The sequence below is a fragment of the Lepisma saccharinum genome, chromosome 3, assembly GCF_977018435.1.
Source record: "Lepisma saccharinum chromosome 3, izLepSacc3.1, whole genome shotgun sequence".
NCBI classification, from domain to species: domain Eukaryota; kingdom Metazoa; phylum Arthropoda; class Insecta; order Zygentoma; family Lepismatidae; genus Lepisma; species Lepisma saccharinum.
The window spans coordinates 53158948-53181282 of record NC_139231.1 but is presented as its reverse complement, the minus strand read 5'-3'; the positions used below and the strand labels follow the sequence as shown (position 1 = coordinate 53181282).

The window sequence follows — 22335 nt, the reverse complement described above, 5'->3', positions numbered from 1 at the left end:
GTTTCGATGATTCAAAAGTGGTGATTTCGACTTGAAAGACAAAGATCGCCCGGGCCAGCCAAAAAAATTCCAACACGCCGAATTGCAAGCACTGTTGGATGAAGACAATACGCAAACGAAACAACAACTGGCAGAGAAGTTAAATGTTGGTCGCCAAACCATATCTGATCGTTTTCATGCCATGGGAAAGATCAACATGGAAAAGTGATTTTGCAGCACGACACACAGCAAAAGGCGTCAGAGACACCATTTCTGCACTTGGCTGGGAATTCTTGCCCCACCCGCCATACTCACTAGACTTAGCCCCTTCGGACTACCACTTGTTTTCATCAATGTCTCACTCTCTTTCCCAGCAAAGCTTCAACAATTACGAAGATGTCAAACAATAGCTTGCTGACTGGATCACCTCAAAATGTGAATGATTTTTCTTGAAGGGCATCCACAATTTGACGGACAGATGGGCACAATGTATGGCTAGAAATGGTGCATACTTTGAATAAAGTATTTTTTTTACCTTACTCCCCAGATACACTTGTTTTCTTTCGGATCAATTAAGAATTATTAACCAGCACACCTGGTAACACCCTTATTAAGGGGTCTCGTAATCATGTATCACTTCATTGACTCTTAATTAAAGAAAAGTTTATTGTCACTAACGATTCTGAATTATCTTGTTTTTTTCCTTCTTGTGATGTGAATAGCAACATATTATTTCTCATCATTTATGTGAAGTAATTGAAATGTGGGAAGTCTGAAAGGAACACCCTGTATATAAAACACAGAGACCAATGTAATTTAGAGATCACAACTTTCTATCTCATCACCAAATGTTTGAAGTTTGAGTCCCAGCTTGTGTTTGTGTGTTCCTTCGTGTTTGTCTCTTCTTAACTTCATGTAATCTTCATTTGTCCTCATCATTTTGATCAATGTAAACAGTAGATAAACATAAGATATACCGGGCCTCCCCGATGACATACTGATAACGTCGTCACCTTGTAACCAAGAGGTCCAGGGTTCGATACCCGATGGGGGTCAGTGCACAGTGGTTCAGATCCCACTTGAAACTGTAGGTCCAGTTCTGATTAGCCTATCTCTGCATAAAGTGGACTTAAAACAACACTTCAATCAATCATAAGGTATATAAAACTGAATACAACAATATTATTTCAGTAATTGATTCAATGAACAAAAATGAGTAATGGTTAATGCTCTCACCTGGGCATTTCACTTTCATGAAGACAAGAAGGGGTGTGGATCTAGGGCTTCACATATTTTCGAGCTTGAGCATAATGGAGATGATGTGATGAGCATCATGCTCCAGCTTCCTTTACCCCCATTTCTGCTTTCCTGGTCTTGTACCCATTGATTGCACATTATATAATAACAAAACTGCTTAAGCAAAGACACCAATGGAAAATTTTCCACCTGAAAACCCATTACAAGAATCAAACTGGGATCTCATGGAAGACAATCAGGTGCCCTAATGACTAGACCTCGGATTTTTAGGTTCTAAAAAGTGTGCTTTTAGGTCCCTAAAATAGGCTTTAAAAATCCTAAAATAGGTCCTAAAAATCTTGAATTAGGCTCGAAAAATCCTGAAGTAGGTTCAAAAAAGTTCAAAATTCCTGAAAAATGCTGATTAGGTATAGTCACCAGCAATGAAAATGGGACACCTATATCCTGAAATACGCACTATCTTGCATAATGTTATGTGTGTTGCCTAACCCTACGGCGATGGCAGAACTTACCATTGGAAATTTGCTATTAAAATCCACTCTTTGCCGTATAGTTAGGCAACAATATTTTTTCATGTTATCCACAGTCAAACTCCGCAATTTTGTCTGTGAGGATCATTGTAGATGTTGAAAATAATATTTCAACATAAACATAGTCAGTGGTGCAAACTTCAATGTTGAAATGTTAGATTGCAAGGCGTGAATGCCACAAAGCACCGAAGTGATGTGAAAGTGAGCAAGACCACACATATCAGAAGTTTGCACTTTTGACTATATAGGTATCAGTGCCACTGATACCTATATAGTCACCTTGGGTTTGGAGGAAGGGAAACCGACAGAGAGTAGGTTTCAAACACGTTCGTCATTGAATTTTTTCGTGACTAAACAAAGCAAATAGGCTACCTCTGTGTGACATAAAAATCCTGTAAAACCTTTAAAAATATATAAAACCCTAAAAAAAAGGCTTGATTTAGGTGCATAAACTTAAAATAGGTTTCTTTAGGCCCTATAAAACTTCATCAGTCGTTTCATTTTTTAACAAAACGCTGGCATAACTTATTATTTCTTACATACCTGTAAAGGAAGAAAATAGGTTAAAAACCTAAAATCCGATGTCTACTAATGACTGAACCACCTAGCTCTTGAACAAAAATTAGCAACATTTGAAATATCTTTCAAGATTTCACCCACTACAACCACTTAAAAAAAACAAAGAATTCGAACAGTATGTTATGGAATATATCAGGCAATATTCTGTATTTTATAATTTTTATACGTGTGTAGTAAGTGTGTAAATTTAATTGAGATAAGGCAGCTAGTTTAATTCCAGTGCTAATGGAAAATTGTGAGGTGTTTTATGTTAGAAGCCTGCTGCTTATTTTGTATTTTCATTCATTTTACTTCCTTTGATTCTGTCAGATTGGAAAGATAGTGCAAGCTGCTGCAGGGAAGAGCAATGTGAAGAAAGTGACCCTGGAACTGGGAGGAAAGTCACCAAACGTTATCCTGAAAGATGCTGATCTGGACTATGCAGTTGAAACATCTCACTTTGGACTCTTCTTTAATCAGGTATGGCTTCTATTTTATAAGTTCTATAATAAGAATTGTATGGCCATGCTGATTCATGTTGGCAAATGTCTTTTTCTTGCCAAAGTAAATAATTGTCTGCCTTAGCATTTTTGAAAATGAGACCATTTTGAATTGCATTGTATAGAGTGGTCACAAAGTGGGCATACGGCCCCACCTTTTCTTTGGCTCTAGGATTGTTATAGTTGAATGCTTGATATGGACACATACATTATGGTTTAAGAGTCCAGAACATTGGCATATGAAAGATATTGCCTCTTTTGTGTTTAATATCTCCAATTCCTTTCTGCAGGGCCAATGCTGCTGTGCAGGTTCACGGATATTTGTGGAAAATGACATCTATGATGATTTTGTTGAGAGGAGCGTAGCTAGAGCAGAGAAGAGAACTGTGGGTAATCCATTTGACCTTAAGGTGGAACAGGGACCTCAGGTACGTGTCCTTTCTATGCTTATTTGTCATGTGCATTTTTGAATGGTAATGTATATTTGCCCTCTCAGCAATTTTAAAAGTATTGACAAATATACTTTAAAAATGTATGAAAAATATTGTCTTAGAAGTAATCATGACATATTTTTAAAGAAAGGTTTGTTTTTAAACAAAACACCTGTAAATATTAAAATATATTTTAAATTTTATTCTAAGAATTATTATTATCTTTATCTACAATGTTCAAGTACCTCTAAGATTGATTGATTTGGTGTTTTAAGTCCACTTTGTGCACAGGAAGGCTAATCGGGACTGGACCTACAGTTTAAAGTGGGATCCGAACCATTATGCACCTCCACCGGGTATCGAACCCGGAAAGTAGCTCTAAGAGAATCAATGCCAGTTAGTACTTGTACAAAATAGTATCATCTAGGGCTGTGTTATATCGATTGAATGTTAATATTAAGTTGATATATTGAGTAGTGAAATCATCAAGATTAATATCAGTAATCGGTAGTGATAATGCTGATATCTATATTGATGTATCAAAATACTACAGTACTAGTATCAACTCAGCCTTATAGAACACTTTTTCCTATTGATTGTGAGCCGCGAACTCTGGGTTCGATAATGTTAAGTTCTTGTTTTTCCTTCCTTCTTTGCAGGTTGACAGTGAGCAGTTCAATAAGATTCTAGGGCTGATTGAGACAGGCAAGAAAGAAGGAGCTAAGTTGCTCACTGGTGGATCCAGGATTGGGGACAGAGGGTATTTCATTAAACCTACTGTGTTTGCTGATGTTAAGGATGATATGAGAATAGCTAGGGAAGAGGTGAGTGTCTGTCTGCAATTCATAGAAACTCTTATGCTAATCATATCACACCATTGGACCATACCATGAAAGTGTATAGGGGGTGTGGAGTTAGGGCACCACACTTTCTTGATCACGGCCAAACGTGAGGGTGATGTGATCAGTACCATGCCCCTGGCAGCCTTTACCCCCAGAGTTTCCTCCATGTACCCACTTTATACATGCTGGGTGGGCGCCGGAGCCACTTGAACATGTGGAGCTTGGAAACTACAAGTTTAGTGTATATCCCTATATTCCAAAAACCCTGATTTTCTTTTACAGAATAGAAAAGGAAGAACAAAATTAAAATATATTATTTTTCTTTATGAAATTTGAACTTCTAAGTCAGGCCCCCATCTAGGCAATGCCAGGAAATGGGTTCAAAACCATACCCGAGTATTGCCCAGTATGTGTTCCATTCTTGTGGCAAGAATTACGCACTTGCTGTTGGTGCTTTCGGAGGCAAAAATTGAGCGCATTCAAATGAATCCTCATAATTAACGTAACTAAAGTGTTGAGCCACCTCCAAAAAGAAGAATTAATTCACTCATCTGATGAACAGAATTTCCTAGGCTTTTAACAAAAATCTTGTGTTCAGAGTTCTGAGTTTTATTTCCGGTGGTAGAATATTTCAATGGTTCTTGATCCTATTACTGGTTATCCTGTGCTAATTAAGTGAACTTGCATTGTACTTTTAATGGAAACTGAAAATAAACAATGTGTATTATTATTAGGCCTGAGCTGATACCTTGACTAATGTATCAGGATCACAAAGTTTTGGTTAGAATTTCATCAATTCATCACAATATGCTTTTCATTCCACAGAATCCCATACGGCACCTGAATATCTTTAAAATTATGCAAAATTAGTGGCGGTGATTAGAGGGGGCAAGGAGCGGTGCCCACCAAATTTTTGCAACTTTTGCTCCTGTACTATGCTAAACCTTATCTACTAGTGAAAGTAAACTGTCCTTGCCCCCCTCCCCCACAGTTTTGGAACCCAATCACCGCCACTGTGAAAAATGCATATTTTTCACTATTTATTAAATGGTATCTCATATTTTAAAAGCAAAACTCTGGTAGACTGATACACTATAATTCCAATGGGGGAAAAAAATTATATTCTGAACTACTGTGAATTGATACAATTGGTTCCAGCATTGGTGGGATTCACTAAGAGTATCAGTATTGGTTCAAAGTGGTATCCACTCAGCTATAATTATTATCAACATTAATTCTGAAATTTTTCCGACTGCTTGGGCTATCTGCAAATATTTAAGGATTAGAATTTCTTCTTTAATCATTTAATCTTTAATAATTTAGTGGCCGCGGTGGCTCAATCGGTAACGCGTCTGACTACCATGATCAAGGTCCCGGGTTCGATCCCCGGCCAGTTCAAATCCGGGAACTTTTCTAACGATGGAAGTGGCACCCACCCAGCGTCGAATAACATGGGCACCTGGGGGAAAGCCTGGGGGGTAAAGGTGGTCAGGGGCGTGATGCTGATCACATCACCCCCACTCACGACCGGATCAAGAAAGTGTGGGGCGTTACCCCCTATACACCTTCATGGCATGGTGCTATGCACAGGGGAGTAATTTACCTTTTTATCTTTAATCATTTATCTGTCTTAGGTAGAGATGTGTTAGGAAAATAAATTGTGTCTGAAACAATGGACATTTCAAATGTTTTGCACTTTCATGTAGACCTAGAGGCCACAGTTTTCAGTTTGCATAATGATGAAATGGTAACTTTTCATAAAATGCTTTTGTCATTTTCATATTTATATCCAGCATTGTTGTTTTCTTAGATCTTTGGTCCTGTGCAACAGATATTGAGATTCAAGAATGTTGAAGAACTTATCGAGAGGGCTAATGCAACAGAGTACGGCTTGGCAGCTGCTGTCTTCACCAGGGACATTGAGAAGGCTCTGCACATGGTGCAGGCACTCAGAGCTGGTACTGTGTGGTGAGTTTAATTACTCTTTAGGGCATTTTGGACACAAGGCAGAAGGGATATGCAAATTTCACAGGGTTCCAGCTAATGGAAGGCAATACCAGTTGAATTCTTAACTTTTAACACTATGTATTCAATAGCAGCCACAGTTAAGATAAATATAAATTTCAGCATTTTTAATACTGTCAAAGAAATTAAGGGCAAAGTTCTAGTTTAACTGATCATATACAGAGGAACCCCAATTTTACATTTTCCCCCATAATCCATTTAACCTCTAGTGAACAGGAGCCTCTTGTGCCTCTCCCCTCCAGACAGAAATCTCTCAAGCATGTACTTTTTAAACTTGGTGCGAAGAACAAAAATTAACTTAGCTCAAGGACTAATTGTTGTAGCAGATGAGCAGGATGGCTTGTCTGTCCCAGAACACCATGCACATCACTTTTCGCACCGACACAGTCTGTTTGAACTTCGTCCTGCATGGAGATCCACTGTAACGCCGACGCATGGACTGCTGTATGCAACCCACGTTTCATCCCCTGTGATGATCCGGTTGAGAAAATCGTCATCGTCATGGTAACGCTGCGGAAATGTCATCGCCGTGCCCATGCATTTTCGGGCATCAGTTGTTTCAGCACCCACCAGGCACACAATTTCCGGAACAAGAGGCATTTGGTAACAATGTCGTGCAACAACGACCGAGAAATCTGCGGGAATGGTTGCTGAGTTCCGTGATTGTGACGTGACAATCCTCCAATATGCGCTGCTGCACCTACTCCACAACCTCTTCCATAATGGCAGATGGCTGCCCACTGCACTCTTTGAAATGCACATTTTGCCGGCCTTCAGTAAATGTCCTGCACCTACGACGCACCATCTGCTTGCTCATGATGTCTGGCCCATACACCTGGCACAGCTGACGATGAATTTCGATTGGCTGTATGTTTTGTGTATTCAAGAACTTGATCACCGAACAAACCTCACTCGCGGAGGGAGATGGAATAAGAGCCGCCATGTTTCATCGCCGCCGCGACGCTACTGAGGACTTTCGGGAGGCATCTTCTAGGACATTTACTAGCCAGGGCATGTGCCTCTCACGCATGTGCAAAACTGGTTTCAATATGCATGGCCTGCCACCTGTGGGCGAATGGGAAACTTACATTCTGGATGTGCCTAATACATTATTAATACATTGGCAAAGAGGAGCAGTTGAAGAGTTATAGCACATTTTATAAAATTTCTCCCATACTACTCAAGAGGAAAAACAAAGATATTTTCAATTTGCACTTGTTAATAATAGTAACAATGGATATATTATTTTGTAATTCAGTATGTCACAGCTTCATATGTATACAAATGAACAAAAGAGAGATGTGTATTTTTGAAGAAATGGCACATTAATTGCTGCTATGTGGAGGTGGTAAACATAGCTACCACCCATCCTGAGCGGAATACCAGCAGTGGTAAATATAGCTATTACCCATCTTGAGAAGATTAATTTTCATGGTACCAAAAATGTTACAAAATTTTCCCCAATATTTAAGTTTTTTACCCAGGTTCCCTGAAAAATGTAAAATAAAGGTTTCACTGTAATAAGGTAAGGAACCTTGTAATTTCTTTTTTGCATGAAATGTTAAAATTATGATCAACACACATTGCCATGATATAATCTATTCTCTACATATGTCAGACTTTGATTTACAGATGAGCGTGTTCATGGCTCAAGCTTTCTTAAAAATATGTGCTGCTTTTTGTAATTCATTAATGCAAGGATCATCACTACACAATATTAATTCTCTTCTAGTAACCTGTGGATAATTAGCTCACCCCTACTTTCAAATGGGAAGATAAAATAATTGCATTTTCAGATTTTTTGTCAGTATTACCACATCATTTGATAATTTCTTAAATGGACAGTTCCATTGCGATCTTGACTTTACCTTCCACAGCTCTTGTGAATGGTTTTCAGAGCAGATATCTTTTCATAATTATTTACAGATGTTAACAAGGTAAGTTAACAAAGCTTAACGCAAATACCCAAAGTCTTCAAATGGAAGGGAGGGGGTTGAGAATTTGACCCTTCTGTGTTTTCCTCCCTAATTTCAACAACGTTTTAGACTCTATTCTAACAGAGTGAATTGTTTTTCTTGTAGGGTGAACTGCTACAATATCCTCGGTTCTCAAGGCCCGTTTGGTGGCTACAAAATGTCTGGAAGTGGAAGAGAGCTTGGAGAGTATGGCTTGGAGGCCTACACGGAAGTTAAGACAGTAACTGTTAAGATTCCTCAAAAGAACAGTTAAAAAGGAAAGAATATACCAAAAATTTGACACAGACTGCCATTTTTTCATGTCAGTTGTTTACAATGCAAAGCAATATATATATATAGTTTTTGAAGAGTTGTCAAGTTGCATACACTTGAATGTCAAGTTAATTTCTGAAATCCACATAATTGCTCTGCAGGTGTTTGTCATATAAAATTATATTTGAGGAACTGGCAATATGATTTATGCAGAACATTACATGTTTGCTCTTGAGAGAAGTAATGTGAACCTGATTTCCAAATAAACAATATTTTGTATTAAAAAAAGAACACTGTTTCAATGCTTGTTTTAACTTTTCTGCAATCTACTTTTGAAGTGGAACTGACTGATGTTAGGTTCTGTGTAAGGAAATTATATAAATTGGGAAAATATCTGAAAATGAAGCAGTCTACTCACCCAATTTATTATTATTAGGCATGTACTTTTTCAGGAGTAGGCTATGAAGGTAAAAGGATCTTTGTTATCCTTAGGGCAAGCGCAGGTGAAATTCCTAAGATATATCTTTAAAATGAAAAAGTAGGTGCTTTACAAAAAGCAAAAATGATTGAAGTAGCAATGTGTTTATTACAATATTATAACTTTACAAGTATATACAGAATTATATTAACCTATATTCCCACTAGGCATCTCTCACACACAGTGGGGACCCCAGTCGATGTATTTTACACATGTATGAAAACTGTACACAGCTTATAAAAATATTATTTAATCTGCAGGAAAAAATCACAATATAAGCTACAACCATTTGGCATTCTACTCATATTTTCTTTAACAAAAGACTAGCAATAAAAGTAAATTGGGTCTGAGCTTTCTTCATGAATGGTACGTTCAACTAGCTTTCCACTAGCACATATCCCTGTAAGTTCCTTTTGCACAGCAAATGCACATCATTACATGTATGTGTGCACACGTAGTAGATTCAAGACATGTAAAAGATTCATTTTCTCCAATACTGAGCAAATTTGTGCAACTGTTCCACAAGAGCTGCCATCACAGCTGTTACGGAGTCATCAAGTAGGCTCTTCATGTTCTGGACAGCTTCCTCGTCTCCCAGATCTAGCCCAAGCTTATCCTGGACTTTCTTCACAGCCTTATCTGGTTCCAGAGCGATGTCAGGAACACTTGCATCCACCATTAGAGAGAACAGGTTAAGGATTAGGTTGGCGTGTCTGAAAATAATCAAACATCAAGTATTCAGGTTACAAGTTCTCACCAAGTTTCATATTTCTAGGGGTATGTACGGTTCCAAGGATGGCACTGGTATTCTGAGTTGCTCTCAACTGGTTGCTTCTGCCTTTAGGTGTCAAGCAAAGAGACTGTATACATTTTGTGTAGCACATGGTAAGTATAACATGTATAGAATGATATTTTTTTTGAAAATATTCATTTGTCATTGCACCAGTCACCAGCAAATAAAATTTAAACAGACTCCTGTCAGCATCTTCCTTTGCCACATTAAAAAAGTGCTTAAGAAAATCATGAATTTTTCTCGTCGGAGTCATCTTTATTAATAAGAAGCAGTCCTACACTATGTGTGAATTAGGGATGTGCCGAAGCCGATTACAGATGTATGAAAATTGGCAGAAATTGACATATCGGCATTGGCAAAAATCCGATATTTAAACCGGTACAGATAATACTAGAGTTTACCTTCAATAAGTTTTATATTTTAATTTTGTAAGATTTATTGAAAATTAGGTTATGATTTTTCATCATTTGTAGAGTTTTTGTAATACAATTATTACAAACTCTCATTTAGAGGATCATCCTACCTCAAAATCAGAACCAACTTTTCCACATGACCAGGATCTGCTGTTGTATTGGAAATTCAAGAGTGAGTATCCAAACCTGAAGCAAGTGGTGAGAAAATACTTGGGCATACCTGTTTCTGAAGTTCAATCTGCCAGCATTAAATTTACAACATTAAGAACAAGAATTAATTTTGTATTTCAAAGAACTGCTTGTGCACTAATGTTAAATCTCTTGAGAATCTATGTTGTTCTTAAAGGTTCACATAACCATTTTTTTTAGATGCAAATGTATCCAATAGAAATATACATAGCAAATTTATTGTTGTCATGCTGAAAATAACATCCCATTTCTGTTGAATAATCTTATGCATTGGTATCGGTTCCAAAAATTATCGGTGAGTACATCGGCATCGGTAAATTTTCAGCTTTGTCACATCCCTAGTTTGAATTCTATTTTTTTTCCATGTCTTACAAGCAGTAACACAATGACACTAAGTTTTAGAAGCCAATGTCATCTGTTACACCCTTCATTGAATGATTTATTGTACTTCACATCTCTGCCACTTTTGGTTTTGGCTATAGGTCTTTTCAGTCCTTACGGTGGGTGCTCTAGAAGCTGGCAAGGGAAGCGGAGAAGCAACCAATCCAGTGCGATAAGAAACACAACAGCCTGTAGAACGAAGTACACGTAGTACTTATTTCCGCCACGTATCTCAAGATGCCACCACTGTTGTATTGTTGGTTTGCGGCGAATTCCCCACTTCCCTTGCCAGCTTCTAGAGCACCCACCGTAAGAACTGAAAATACCTATAATTGCGACTACATCCTTTAAAATAATGTATTTTGTTACATTTGAAACTCACTTTATAAATTACATACAATGGTGCAGCTCTTTGAGAGAGATGTATGTATGTATCTATCAAACTATAGAGGGAATAAATTTCTATCAATGATTGAAGTGTTAATACACACCAATAGTAGAGCTGGGAAGAGAAGAATTGAGGGTGCAGTGTTTCAAATATCTGGGAATCATAATTGACAGAAGCAGAAGAATAGACAAGGAGGTAAACAGAAGATCACAACTGAGAACAGATTCTAATGAAGTGTAAGCAGCTAGATATGAAACAAAACTGTGCCCATAAAATGGGGTAAAGAGTTGGACAATGAGAGAGAGGCATTAGTAAGATGCAGACAGTGGAGATGAAATTCCTAATGAGTAGAGTAGAGATGATAAGAAGATGAGGAATAAGGAATGAAGCAATTCGACAGGATGGGAGTAGTGATGCTGCAAGACAGAATAAACCAGACATGGTTGAAGTGATTTACACATGAGATGGGGGCATACACTGCACAAGGAATGGGAGAAAGGGCAAAGGAAAGGAAATATCAGGAAGGGAGTGCATGGGAAGAAAAAAAGAGGATGGGGCATAGTAGAAAGAGAGGATTGGTAGAACAGAAGGCTTCTCCAGTCAAATCCTTTCTTTATCTTATAGTCATTTAAAGTTCTGTAAGATGGAGAGGCTTGACTTCCATATTGTGAAAAAGTGATGTTATTTTTATTAATTCTACAATGCTTGTGGCTATATGGACAATCTACAAACATTTAAGTTAATGGTGAAATGTCCAATGCTTAGACAGGTTGAAAGAACATAGGGATGATGTATGACTTAAGGGAGAGAGAAATGCAATATTTAAGCACACGAGAGAAACAGGACATGACATAGAGTGGGATGAGGCTAAGCAGATAGAAAGGAAAAAGAGAGTACTAATGAGAAAATGGAAGGAGGCCAAGGAAATAGAGAAGAAAGGGGAAGAAGACACAATGAACTGGAATGGGGGACTGAAGATAAACAAAGAATGGAAGGTGTTAGAAAGAATGAAAAGGACAAAAGTGGAGGAGGAGAACAGAAGGATAAAGAATGAAGAAAAAATAATAAGGAAAGAGAGTGTGAGATAAGGAGTCCAACCACGTTCCAGATGAAAGGAAATGTTTATCTAAATTGCCTGTCAGGTGAAACAACAGTTGACAGGAGAAGGCCACCTGCTGGAACACCTGAAAAGGAATGTTCCAGATAAACAACTTTCTAACATTTCTAACATTCTGGTGTCTGGAGGGGAGTGATTTTCCTGTATATATATCTTCCTGTTTTGTACCTTATTTCATTTGTATTTGGTACAGAGTCTGAAGGAGACCTTGCTAGAAGGTTGAAACTTAACGTTTAGTTTATGTTTTAAAATAAAATTAAATTCTGCCTTGGTCAGCATTTTGGATTTTTGGTTATCATGGAAACAAGGTGATATCATTTAAGTATTATCTTTGCTGTCAATATTATTATTGATCATCAATAATGTTTGTATTAATCTCTGTATACACACAATATTGAGCTTTACTAAAATGTCAATGTATTTCAGCCCTAAGAATGAATGGAGCAATTTTCTCAAAAGGTCAAATGCAGATAAATTATTTACTTTGACTGCTTCAAAAGGAAAGACCACAAAGTGGCTACATAGCATCAGTATGTCCCTTTGACATATCCTTCAGATGATGGAGGAAAAGTGCACAGAAGCTCAGATATCCAGTCTTTGTCATATGGGAGCATGTGATCCCTGATGTATGACGGCAAGAAAATACAAGGTTGCACAATGGAAAATGAATCAGATTATCTCACATGTAGGAAAAGCCAGCATGAAACTGTCAAATATAGGATATCGCTCTAGAACGTGGAAAATATTTCTAAGATTCCGGTAATCACTGCATATGTTGCCTATGCATCAGGCTCATCACATGCAACAATATGTTAGATACATATCTGCCCTTGTGTGATTCACTGTGCAGTTCTTCCTTCATCTTGTAGAATAAGTTCAAGGGGCATCCCGATACTAGGTAAAAACTCTATAACAATTTTTTGTCAGTCAAATATAGCTACTGCAGGTACTAAAGTAGAACGTACAGTCAACTCTCGATTCTACGACCCTCTCGAAGTAACGACCCTTTTCCCAGGAACCGTGAAAAATCTGGAAAAAAGTTGAAAAATTGAAGGAAATCGACCGAAAAATACGTTTCTTGCATTCATTCCCTTCACGAGCGCTCTACTGCTTGCAAGTGGGTCTGATCTAAAATTAGACACCACCACACCAAGCTTGAGTGATATCCAATAGAACTTGACCTCTCCCTCCCCCTCCCCCAAGCGTGCCAATGTTAGCCCGCACCAGACGGCCGCTACCCAACATGCTAGGCTTGTTTTGCCATTCTGATTTTGCTTGCTCTTGGATACGTAAGAAGAGAAGATCGAATGTGCTTGGATGTTATTTTAAATCAACCTTGGCAGATGTGTGGTGCCTGGAAGTCTGGACTGTCTATCCAGCTCTGACCTAGATTTCAGCAGGTCCTCGTGAGTGAGTAACTCTTGGCCTTGTAGCCGACAACTTCTAGTAACCGCTTTCATTCAAAACGCCTTCTTTAACACTTCATAAAAAAGCGTAACTGTTAGAGATAATCAAAGCCACATATGCCAACTAAAGATCGTCAACCTGCTTAATGTTTGTCATCCAAGATTCCGCAAAAGTTTACTTCGATCTTACGTGCATCATAACTCCCGTGTCCCACTTAATACGTTTTCCTAACTGTGCCGATGTCGTAATATTTGCCAAAAAAGTGTTCCGTTGGCTGAGTGACTGCTCTCTTTCTTCCTCTCAGCAAACGTGTAGGGGGAGGGGGGCAGCGATGACGATTGTTTCAGCCACAATTTTCTTGCTCGTGTGCACAAGGGGTGATTTCAGGCGAGGGTGGAAGTGGACCGCTCTTCCTTTCCTTTGATGTGTAAAATGGGGCAACCAGTTATAAACACCCCCCCTGCCCTCCCAGCTCATTCTCCGCCACTGGTGTGCACGGCAATGTGATAATTGCCGAATTCAGGTCCTATTTTTTCTATTAATGCTATTTACTGCATAGGAAATATTGCCCGTAAATGCTGTTGCATAGTAAAACGTAAAGCAAGGGTCATTTCTTTCTTCTTCACACTGTTGATAAAAGTTCCGTCTTCGACAGTTGCGTTATCTTAAAATGCTGAGGATTTTCTCTTCGACCACCTGTTGCCCGAACTTATAGCTGGTCTCCTTGTTTTTACGCTGCAACTGGTGCCATTGTTTTGTCTAGTGTCTGAAATCTGTCCCTTGCCGATAACAGACAGCAATGACTCATCCAGCGCGAAGCAAAAAGCCATTGTTTTGAATCTCGCAAAGCTGTTTTGATTTGAAGATAAGGAAATTCGATCTCCAGAAAGAAAAACAACAGTTAAAACAACTTCATATTCTGCACCTTCTGATAAGCAAAACTGTAAATTTTATTTTGCATCTGACAAGAATAAACTTCCTCAACACTCGGAGCATGTTGGAAGGAAATGCACACAATATAATCGCCACTTTTCTTCACAATCATTCATGTGGGAGAAAAAAAAGTGCTCAATGTAGGAATGGACGCTGAGTCCGATTTAAAGAAACATTATTCAAGGGGAAAACACTTGGAGGAGAGGATGTTTGACATCAAGAATAATCCTAAATCCAACATTAAATCGTCGATTAACGTGAGAGTAAATAAAGATCTCCCATTTTGATATTTAAAAATGCGCAGGTTTCATAAAGCTTGTTTTGAGTTCATTTTATGCTGATGGGCTAATCGGGACTAAATATACAGTTTAAAGAAATCCATTTCCAAACCTGAATCATTATCGACTGCGACACTGTTTAATGACGTGTCCTAGAATACGCATTGGGCGAAAACAGATCGCAAGTTGCGTGTTTCTTTTTTCACGCTGGATTACAATGCAAGTTGAGGAAGGAGTTTGGACTGCTCCCTTGAATGGGGAGGGGGTGACTATAAAGTTGGTTGAAGCAAAGAAAACGTGACTTTTTTTTTCTTACGATGTATTTTACACAGCCGAACCAGAACGAAATTTACAGCCCCACCTTTTTTTCTTCTTCTTTTTTTTTTTGTCTGGTGCCTAGAAAGGTTGTGTTGTTTCTCCGGTGAGATCTTATCTTACCAGTTAATCTTGCAACAGACAATGATCCAGTAGACCCCTATAAAATCCAACATTCATTCTGCCCGATTATCTCCCGACTTTTGCTGGCGCCAATGTGACTTCGGGTTTCGCTTGCAATAAGCGAGAGATTGTTTTCCTTTTCACAGGTCTCAGTGCAAACGGGTTTCTCATGAACTAGAATTGTAAGAATTTCCTGGAAGAGCAACAACTGCACAATTAAAAGAAAGTAACATTACTTTAAATCCTTTTTTGTGAAAACGTTTCCATGTTCTATTTTCCTTCTCACAACACGCGTCATGTGCATAACAGGTTGTATAACTACCAGGATAAATGAGTTCCGTTTAAGCTGAAAATTGGTGCAAATTCCAATAACGACCCCTTCGAAATAACGACCCTTTTCCTGGGAACTGTGAAAGGTCGTTGCATTGAGAGTTGACTGTACTTACCTAAAGTAGAACCTATATACAGCTCTGTCTTGGTTTCATACAATTACGATATGGAAATAAAATTTATGGTAATTCTGAGAATAGAACCATCTCAATGTAGCTATTTGTAAAGAAACACCAATAAACTATTCAACACACATGCACACAAAGTGCTTATCTTCACTATATACAAAAACATTTGATACTATTATTGAAAATAATAGAAAATCTACCATACACACCTTCTGAGATGTAGAAAGGCTGTGTAACACTGTTTGCGAAATTCCTGGTAATGTTCTGAACTGATTCCTCCCATGGCCTCCACCATCTCCTTGCTGAGCTTCATTGGTGGTGGAAGAGGTTTAGGATCCCGTCCAAGAATGTAGCCAAAGTCAATGTGAAAGAGCTTTCCTGATGTTGTGAGCAGCAAGTTGTCCAGATGGCGGTCTCCAACACCAAGCAGGTAAGTAATCACACAATAACCAGCTGGAATTAAACAATGGAAATGTAATGTAATTTATGGTTGTTACAAAACAAAACTGTAAATTGGAAAAAAAATCTATAATGCAAGCAATACATAAATAGAAGATAAAAATGCAAACAAAAAAATATTCACTTCATAATTTCAAATGTACTATCATAGCACATGTTGTAACATATTTTTATATAATCTTGATAAATGCAGCAAAGAAATCAAAGCACTTTTCCCTTTCATGCAGGCTCGAAGTGGAAGTGGGGAAGGGGGAGGGAGATGTATCCCTCCAGCTAGGAAAAATTATGCAAAGCATCCCCCCACACATTACTGTTGGAACCCACAAATAATAAAGATTTACAAATCTATTATCAACAGTATTTTTAGTTTCTTTGACATCTCTTTCAATTTTATTTTTGACATAAGCTATTACTCTGACATTTTTAAAGAGGCTACACTGTTAGTTTTCAATATGTGTATTGAAAAACTAGCATTTTTCTGAAGGTAGGTTTTAATGTAAATGATTCCAAGACCACAATATCCAATGTACTTAAAGAAGCCACAAATTGTCTGCTTAGCTCTACTAGTTTAAATAACCGATGCTGAGTCTTTGTTCAAACCCTGATGAAGCAACAAGTTTCCACTATTTTCAATCCCATGTGCCAAAATATTATTTCTAATTGTACTGCACACTTACTCACTTCAATTTTAACTTTTCTAAAAATAAAAGGCCAATAACATCAAAAGAGAATTGAATAATTTGTTATTTTTGTGACACTTACCACAACTTCTAACATATGTGTCCATCACTTCTGGTGCAATGCCGAAAGGGCCTGTTTCTGAAGGATGATGTTTCCGGAAGAAGTTTTGGATACTTCCTTCTGTAGCAAGAACTTCAGCAACTGGAGTGGACTCAATGAATTGTACAAAACCTGCAGAGATATACCTCAGCTTAATACAAATAAGTATGCTCACAAAAGTGCTTGATAAAATGTTTCTAAACCTACATGACAATTTTTTTAAAAGTCCTGGTACGGTGAGAGTACTAGTCCTCTTTACAATCCCGAATTTCAACCAACTCTACTTGGACAACTTAAAAGTACAAAGCACTTACCATGTTTGCTGCTTGTGGCGAGAACCCTGTAAGGTGTTAACTTGAGATCCAGATTCTCTCGTCGCAGCAGTTTGTCCATGAGTGTGATTATCTGCAAGATGAGTTGGTCTTGTCGCAGGTCATCACCGTGTTTGAAGATAGCCACGTATTCCGTTCCTTCAGTCGTGAGGAATGTCAATCTTGATGGCATCAGGGCAGACTTGAAGAGTGTTGCTCTGAAAAGGAACAGGGAATATTTATCACATGAAAAAGCTAGTGAAGATTATGCTTGACAAGGGCTTGTACCTGGTCCCTGGGCATTCTGTGACAGTAGTAGACCAGTGAGATACCAAGCCATAATCTGTCTTGCTATCGCTTTCACTTCTTGAAAGTTTTGTTTCTTCAGAACCATTACATTCACAGTGCCACTAGCTGTTACATATTTATTTATTTAGAATATTCCAGATACAGCACACAAGTAGATGGCCATTTTACACTGAAATTGTGAACAACGAAAAAGTGAAAAAATAAAAAATTACAAAACACAAAAATGAACAAACAAGAATAAGTTCAAGACGGCACTATTTGGTATTATTTACAAGTATTTCTTCTGTTAGAAGACCGAAAGGCATACTCTGAGAAAAATATATCAATACTTGATGGGAGGCCATTATATTGTCTGGGAAGTCTGTAGAAGAGAGATCTTTTTCTGAATTTCTAGTCTCGGTTTTCTTATGTAAAATTAGCTTGTGTTGTGTGTTGTGCACATTGGTACTCGAAAGTGGAATTCCTCAAGGAGTGTGTTGCAGTGGATTTTGCCATTGACAATTTTGTATGAATAACTGAAGTCATCCTGCAAATGGCGCTGATATGCAGTCAAGAAGTTTAGAAAAGATAAGAGATGAGATGAAAAATTGCACAATGAAAGAATACATGCCGTGGACCAGACGAGAGAGCAGTATTCTATTATTTGTGAAATGAAGTATAAGGTGAGAGCTGAAATGTCACTAATTTCAGTGAAACACATTATACCTAGGTAGGCCCATTTTTGTGGGCCTATAATGTGTTCCTCAAATGTGAGCTTTTGATCGAAAACAATGCCCAGGTCTTTGTGAGAAGATACTACTTTGATGTTATTGCCAGAGATGGAGTAAGATGACTTTAATAGGTTCTTTTTGAGAGATAGTGAGAGTAGTACACTTTTCAGGATGTAATATAAGGTTCCATGTGACACACCAGGAAGTAAATGTTGTTACGTTATTCTGTAGTAAATGACTATCATCGGAAGTGGAGATTTCTTAAAAAAAAAACATGTTACATTAACATATCTACTCAAATAATACATATTATGAGTAAACTAATTTACTTTTTGAAATTAAACATTTTCACAGAAAATTGAAGTAACTTCATTATGTATCTTATGAAAATATAACATATATGTAGTCACTTTAACAAAATAAAAAATTCTATGAATTTCAGGCACACAGACTTATTCCCCTGCACGGCTTGCAAGGAGTTCCTGTTCAGAAATTTCTTTCGACAATTAGACTCCCCACCCCACCATTTCCAGAATATTTCCTAAAGTTTTTCCAGGAGTTTAAAACATATAAAAATGAAATACAACGTAGGTAAAGAGTGGGGATCTCTTAAGATAATTACACTGCTTCCAAATTAACTGCACTCTCCTTGTACTTACTTTTCTGGAATGATGCCCTTGATCTGTACATCAGGGTCCAGTGGGAAGGGAAGAGGGTCAAAGTTCGCAAAATTAATTTTGAAGGCTTCCGCATCTGCCAACAGAGCCTGCAGTCTTTCAGTCTGCAATAAAAGGGCAAATTTCAGCATGTTCAGTCTTTATGGCTAAACAGATAACAAGATGACAAGGATAATATTACTGCATAGGATTGGATCTTGTATAATTAATAATAATGTTTAATATCTGGATGGATTATTTCTGTAAGTATACTGGGTTATTTCATCTTAAATCATACAGGTAAGTAATAAATGTGTCACCTTTGAATTACAAAATCAGCTGAAAAAATATATGTTAAAGGACTACATGATACATGTTCAAAAATAAAATATTTTTTCTTTCTGTTGATTTGTTTGTGTTGATTTGAAATCGCATAAAAAAATATTTGGTAAAAAAATTCTATGCAAGGGAAATTATGCAATCTTCAAACCACTAAATCAAATAACGAAAATGGTAGAAACGTAAGGTTTTCTTTATTTGAAAGCATGTTCAAAGCACTTATAAAACCATATTAATGAAACATATTTATGAAACCCTCTTCAACTCTAAAATTAAAAATCAAAATACAAAAATTTGATTTTTGATTTTTTTTAAGTTCTAACTTTTTTTTTTTTTTTTTTTTTTGGAAAAGTGAAGAACCACAGGATATGAGTTTTGCTGGGATAATAGAATATGGAAGACGAACTAAATATTAGCAATACTATTTCTGCACTAACTTCTAATGTTATGTAGAAAATTCTTTGTAAAAAAATGAAAACATTCAATTTTGACCATTTTTTTAAAAAAATGTTTTCCCAAAAACACCCATCTCAAAATTTCTGAAAATTGTACAATATAGGTTTGTTTACTGTACCAGCAGGAGGTGCAATCAGACCTGGCAATATTTTTGTGTGCAAACGGGAGAAATTTTAAAAAAATGTCCTCCATATTTTTTTATTTTTACTTTAAAATATGTTACACTGGCAACACTGTTTCTAACTGCTGCTCATCAGGAAACCTGTAGAGCATGAAAGATATAAAAGGTAAAGGTAAAGTGTTCCCCTGTGCTTAGCACCATGCCATGAAGGCATATAGGGGGTGTGGGGGTAACGCCCCACACTTTCTTGATCAGGTCATGAGTGGGGGTGATGTGATCAGCATCACGCCCCTGACCGCCTTTACCCCCCAGGGTTTCCCCCAGGTACCCATGTTATTCAATGCTGGGTGGGCGCTGGGGCTGCTTCCAACGTTAGAAAAGTTCCTGGATTTGAACCGGCCAGGGATCGAACCCGGGACCTTGAGCATGGTAGTCAGATGCGTTACCGACTGAGCCACCGCGGCCACATTATAGATATAATTTTGTGTGTGCGTTTCTATATGCTTCAAGTGTTCAAAATTGACATTACAGGCTTGCGTTTACATCTGTCGGCCATTTTCATTTATTGCATGCAGTTATTTCACCGTTTTACAGACATTTATGAAAATTGCTACAACCTCTGTTGTAGAATTCCAAATGTAATGATCCAAAATTCATTTTCTTCAGAAATAAATTACCTATTTTTTTCTTATTGAAAACTAAATAAACTTTTTCGAAGATAAAAATGACACAACTTATCTTGTATTTGTAATACACAATAAATATTCAGCCTACAATGTATTTGAGCATTCTAAAATCAATGATTAGATAATTCAATCTAGCACTATATTCTAGAGGTTATTATTTTTCATTTTTGCACAATTAGACAATAGAAGCATGATCATTACCTTCTTCTTTCTATTTCCACTTTCTCGAGCAATGGTTTTTACAAGCTTCACCAACTTATCTATGAAGTTCTGCTGCCTTGCTAGAAATTGTCTTCTCTTTTGCCAGTCAATATTTCCTCTGTTCAGTGCCTAAAAAAAATTATAAAAATAAATTATCCACACCAGCAGTAGGTAGTTAAAAGAAGAAACTGACAAAAAATTGCACTCAAGTAGGGCATAGACAATATCAATTCCAATGTATTGTAGGATTTTAGTTACGAGCGAATACTTTTCCGGCATTTTGGTCTTTCTTGGGGTCTGCAAAAATGTTGTATGTTACTTTTGTGGAGCCTAATTAACCTGGACTTATTGTGTCTATGTGTCACAGATTTGCAGTAAAGTATTTCTAAAAATTAAAATCGTTGAATAGAAGATAAATTTATTTAAAATAATTTCAATTGGCTTGAAAAGAATGAGGTGTTTGTAGTTGCTTTTTCTTCTGGCCCTATGCACTCTGAGGCACCCTAGTGTCAATTTGAAGAAAGTAGTGAGATATGCAAAAAGAGAAAAAATGAAGAACTTTTCCAGGGAAATAAATAAGTCCATTTGCAAACAAGTGCACTTAAAGGACAAAGCAGAAGGAAATGCACTGGGACTAGTGTATAAATATTATTTAATGCCTTACAAGACCTTAATTTATCTTGAAAGTGATTTGGAAAAAAAAACTGTGCTCCTGAGTGTTTAGGAGGATACTTTTTGTAAAATCCAAATAATTGACCTTGCACAATCTTATAAACCTAAGATGATTTTTTTTCTTAAAATTCCTATCTTACACATTTCTATGGATTTATGGGTCAAGTAGGGAGTTCCAGATCTTTTGCTGATATTTTTGGCAGTCTCAATCACTGTGGAGTGATAATTAACTACAAAGTAGGTTGCATAAAAGTGGAAGTCAAGTTATTTGGTTATATTAAATTAAACAAGTAAAAGTAATCTTTAGTCTTCTTACATAATGCAGTGGAACCCCAATTTTAGGATCCCTGATTTCCCCTCAATTACATATCCAATCTTCATGGACCCAACATAGAAAAATACTATAAAATTTTCCCCGATTTTACATTTTCCTGCATTTGAAGTGTTTTTTTTTTTTTACCTTGGTCCTCTGTACAATTCAAAATGGAGGTTCCACTGTATTATGATTTTAACATTACACCTATCATTCTATCATTTTCTCTCAAAATCCCATAGATATGAATAGTTACCTTAAGTTATGCTAACTGTAGACTAAAACAATAGAGCATTACTTGGGCACAATGTTCATGTATTAATACTAAGTAAAGGAAGCCCCTGAAAAGTTATTACCTGAGAAAATCTTTTCATCACTGTGAGATACATATCCGTTACTCGAGAATCTTGCTTCACAGCTGATTCTAGGTATTCACATTCAATAAACAGGTACCTGTGGAAAGCAAAACAATGTGAGCATTTTTTTTTCCAAAATGTCAATTTGAGTAAACATTTTATAAAGCATTAAGTAGGAATGCTCCATTATAAACATTTTACCAAAACCACTGTAACACATAATGATTACTGTTTGTTTGCCAAACTAATATAATAGGGCATATACTTCACGGAGAACTTGAATTATGTAGTTATTTCTATCAACGACAAAACTATTCTGGTGGATTTTGATTTAAAAAAACTA

General features: G+C 37.1%; 2 protein-coding genes across 3 annotated transcripts in view; one reads left to right on the top strand and one right to left on the bottom strand.

The window, feature by feature from the left end:
- The window catches only part of Aldh (Aldehyde dehydrogenase), a 45137-nt gene extending 36495 nt beyond the window's left edge, over nucleotides 1–8642 (top strand). The window contains exons 6-10 of the mRNA XM_083118551.1: nucleotides 2655–2804; nucleotides 3115–3252; nucleotides 3915–4079; nucleotides 5908–6065; nucleotides 8204–8642. Coding sequence (XP_082974677.1) covers nucleotides 2655–2804; nucleotides 3115–3252; nucleotides 3915–4079; nucleotides 5908–6065; nucleotides 8204–8351 — 759 coding nt within the window. The 3' untranslated portion in view covers nucleotides 8352–8642. The remainder of the gene's footprint in view (nucleotides 1–2654; nucleotides 2805–3114; nucleotides 3253–3914; nucleotides 4080–5907; nucleotides 6066–8203) is intronic.
- Nucleotides 8643–8916: 274 nt separating this feature from the next.
- Nucleotides 8917–22335, bottom strand: part of Pi3K59F (phosphatidylinositol 3-kinase 59F) — a 43445-nt gene continuing 30026 nt past the window's right edge. For both annotated transcript variants that reach the window (XM_083118549.1, XM_083118550.1), the window contains 7 exons: nucleotides 21993–22089; nucleotides 20652–20780; nucleotides 18852–18973; nucleotides 17177–17391; nucleotides 16845–16994; nucleotides 15833–16076; nucleotides 8917–9541 (listed from right to left, as the gene is read on the bottom strand). In XM_083118549.1, coding sequence (XP_082974675.1) covers nucleotides 9310–9541; nucleotides 15833–16076; nucleotides 16845–16994; nucleotides 17177–17391; nucleotides 18852–18973; nucleotides 20652–20780; nucleotides 21993–22089 — 1189 coding nt within the window. In that variant the 3' untranslated portion in view covers nucleotides 8917–9309. The remainder of the gene's footprint in view (nucleotides 9542–15832; nucleotides 16077–16844; nucleotides 16995–17176; nucleotides 17392–18851; nucleotides 18974–20651; nucleotides 20781–21992; nucleotides 22090–22335) is intronic.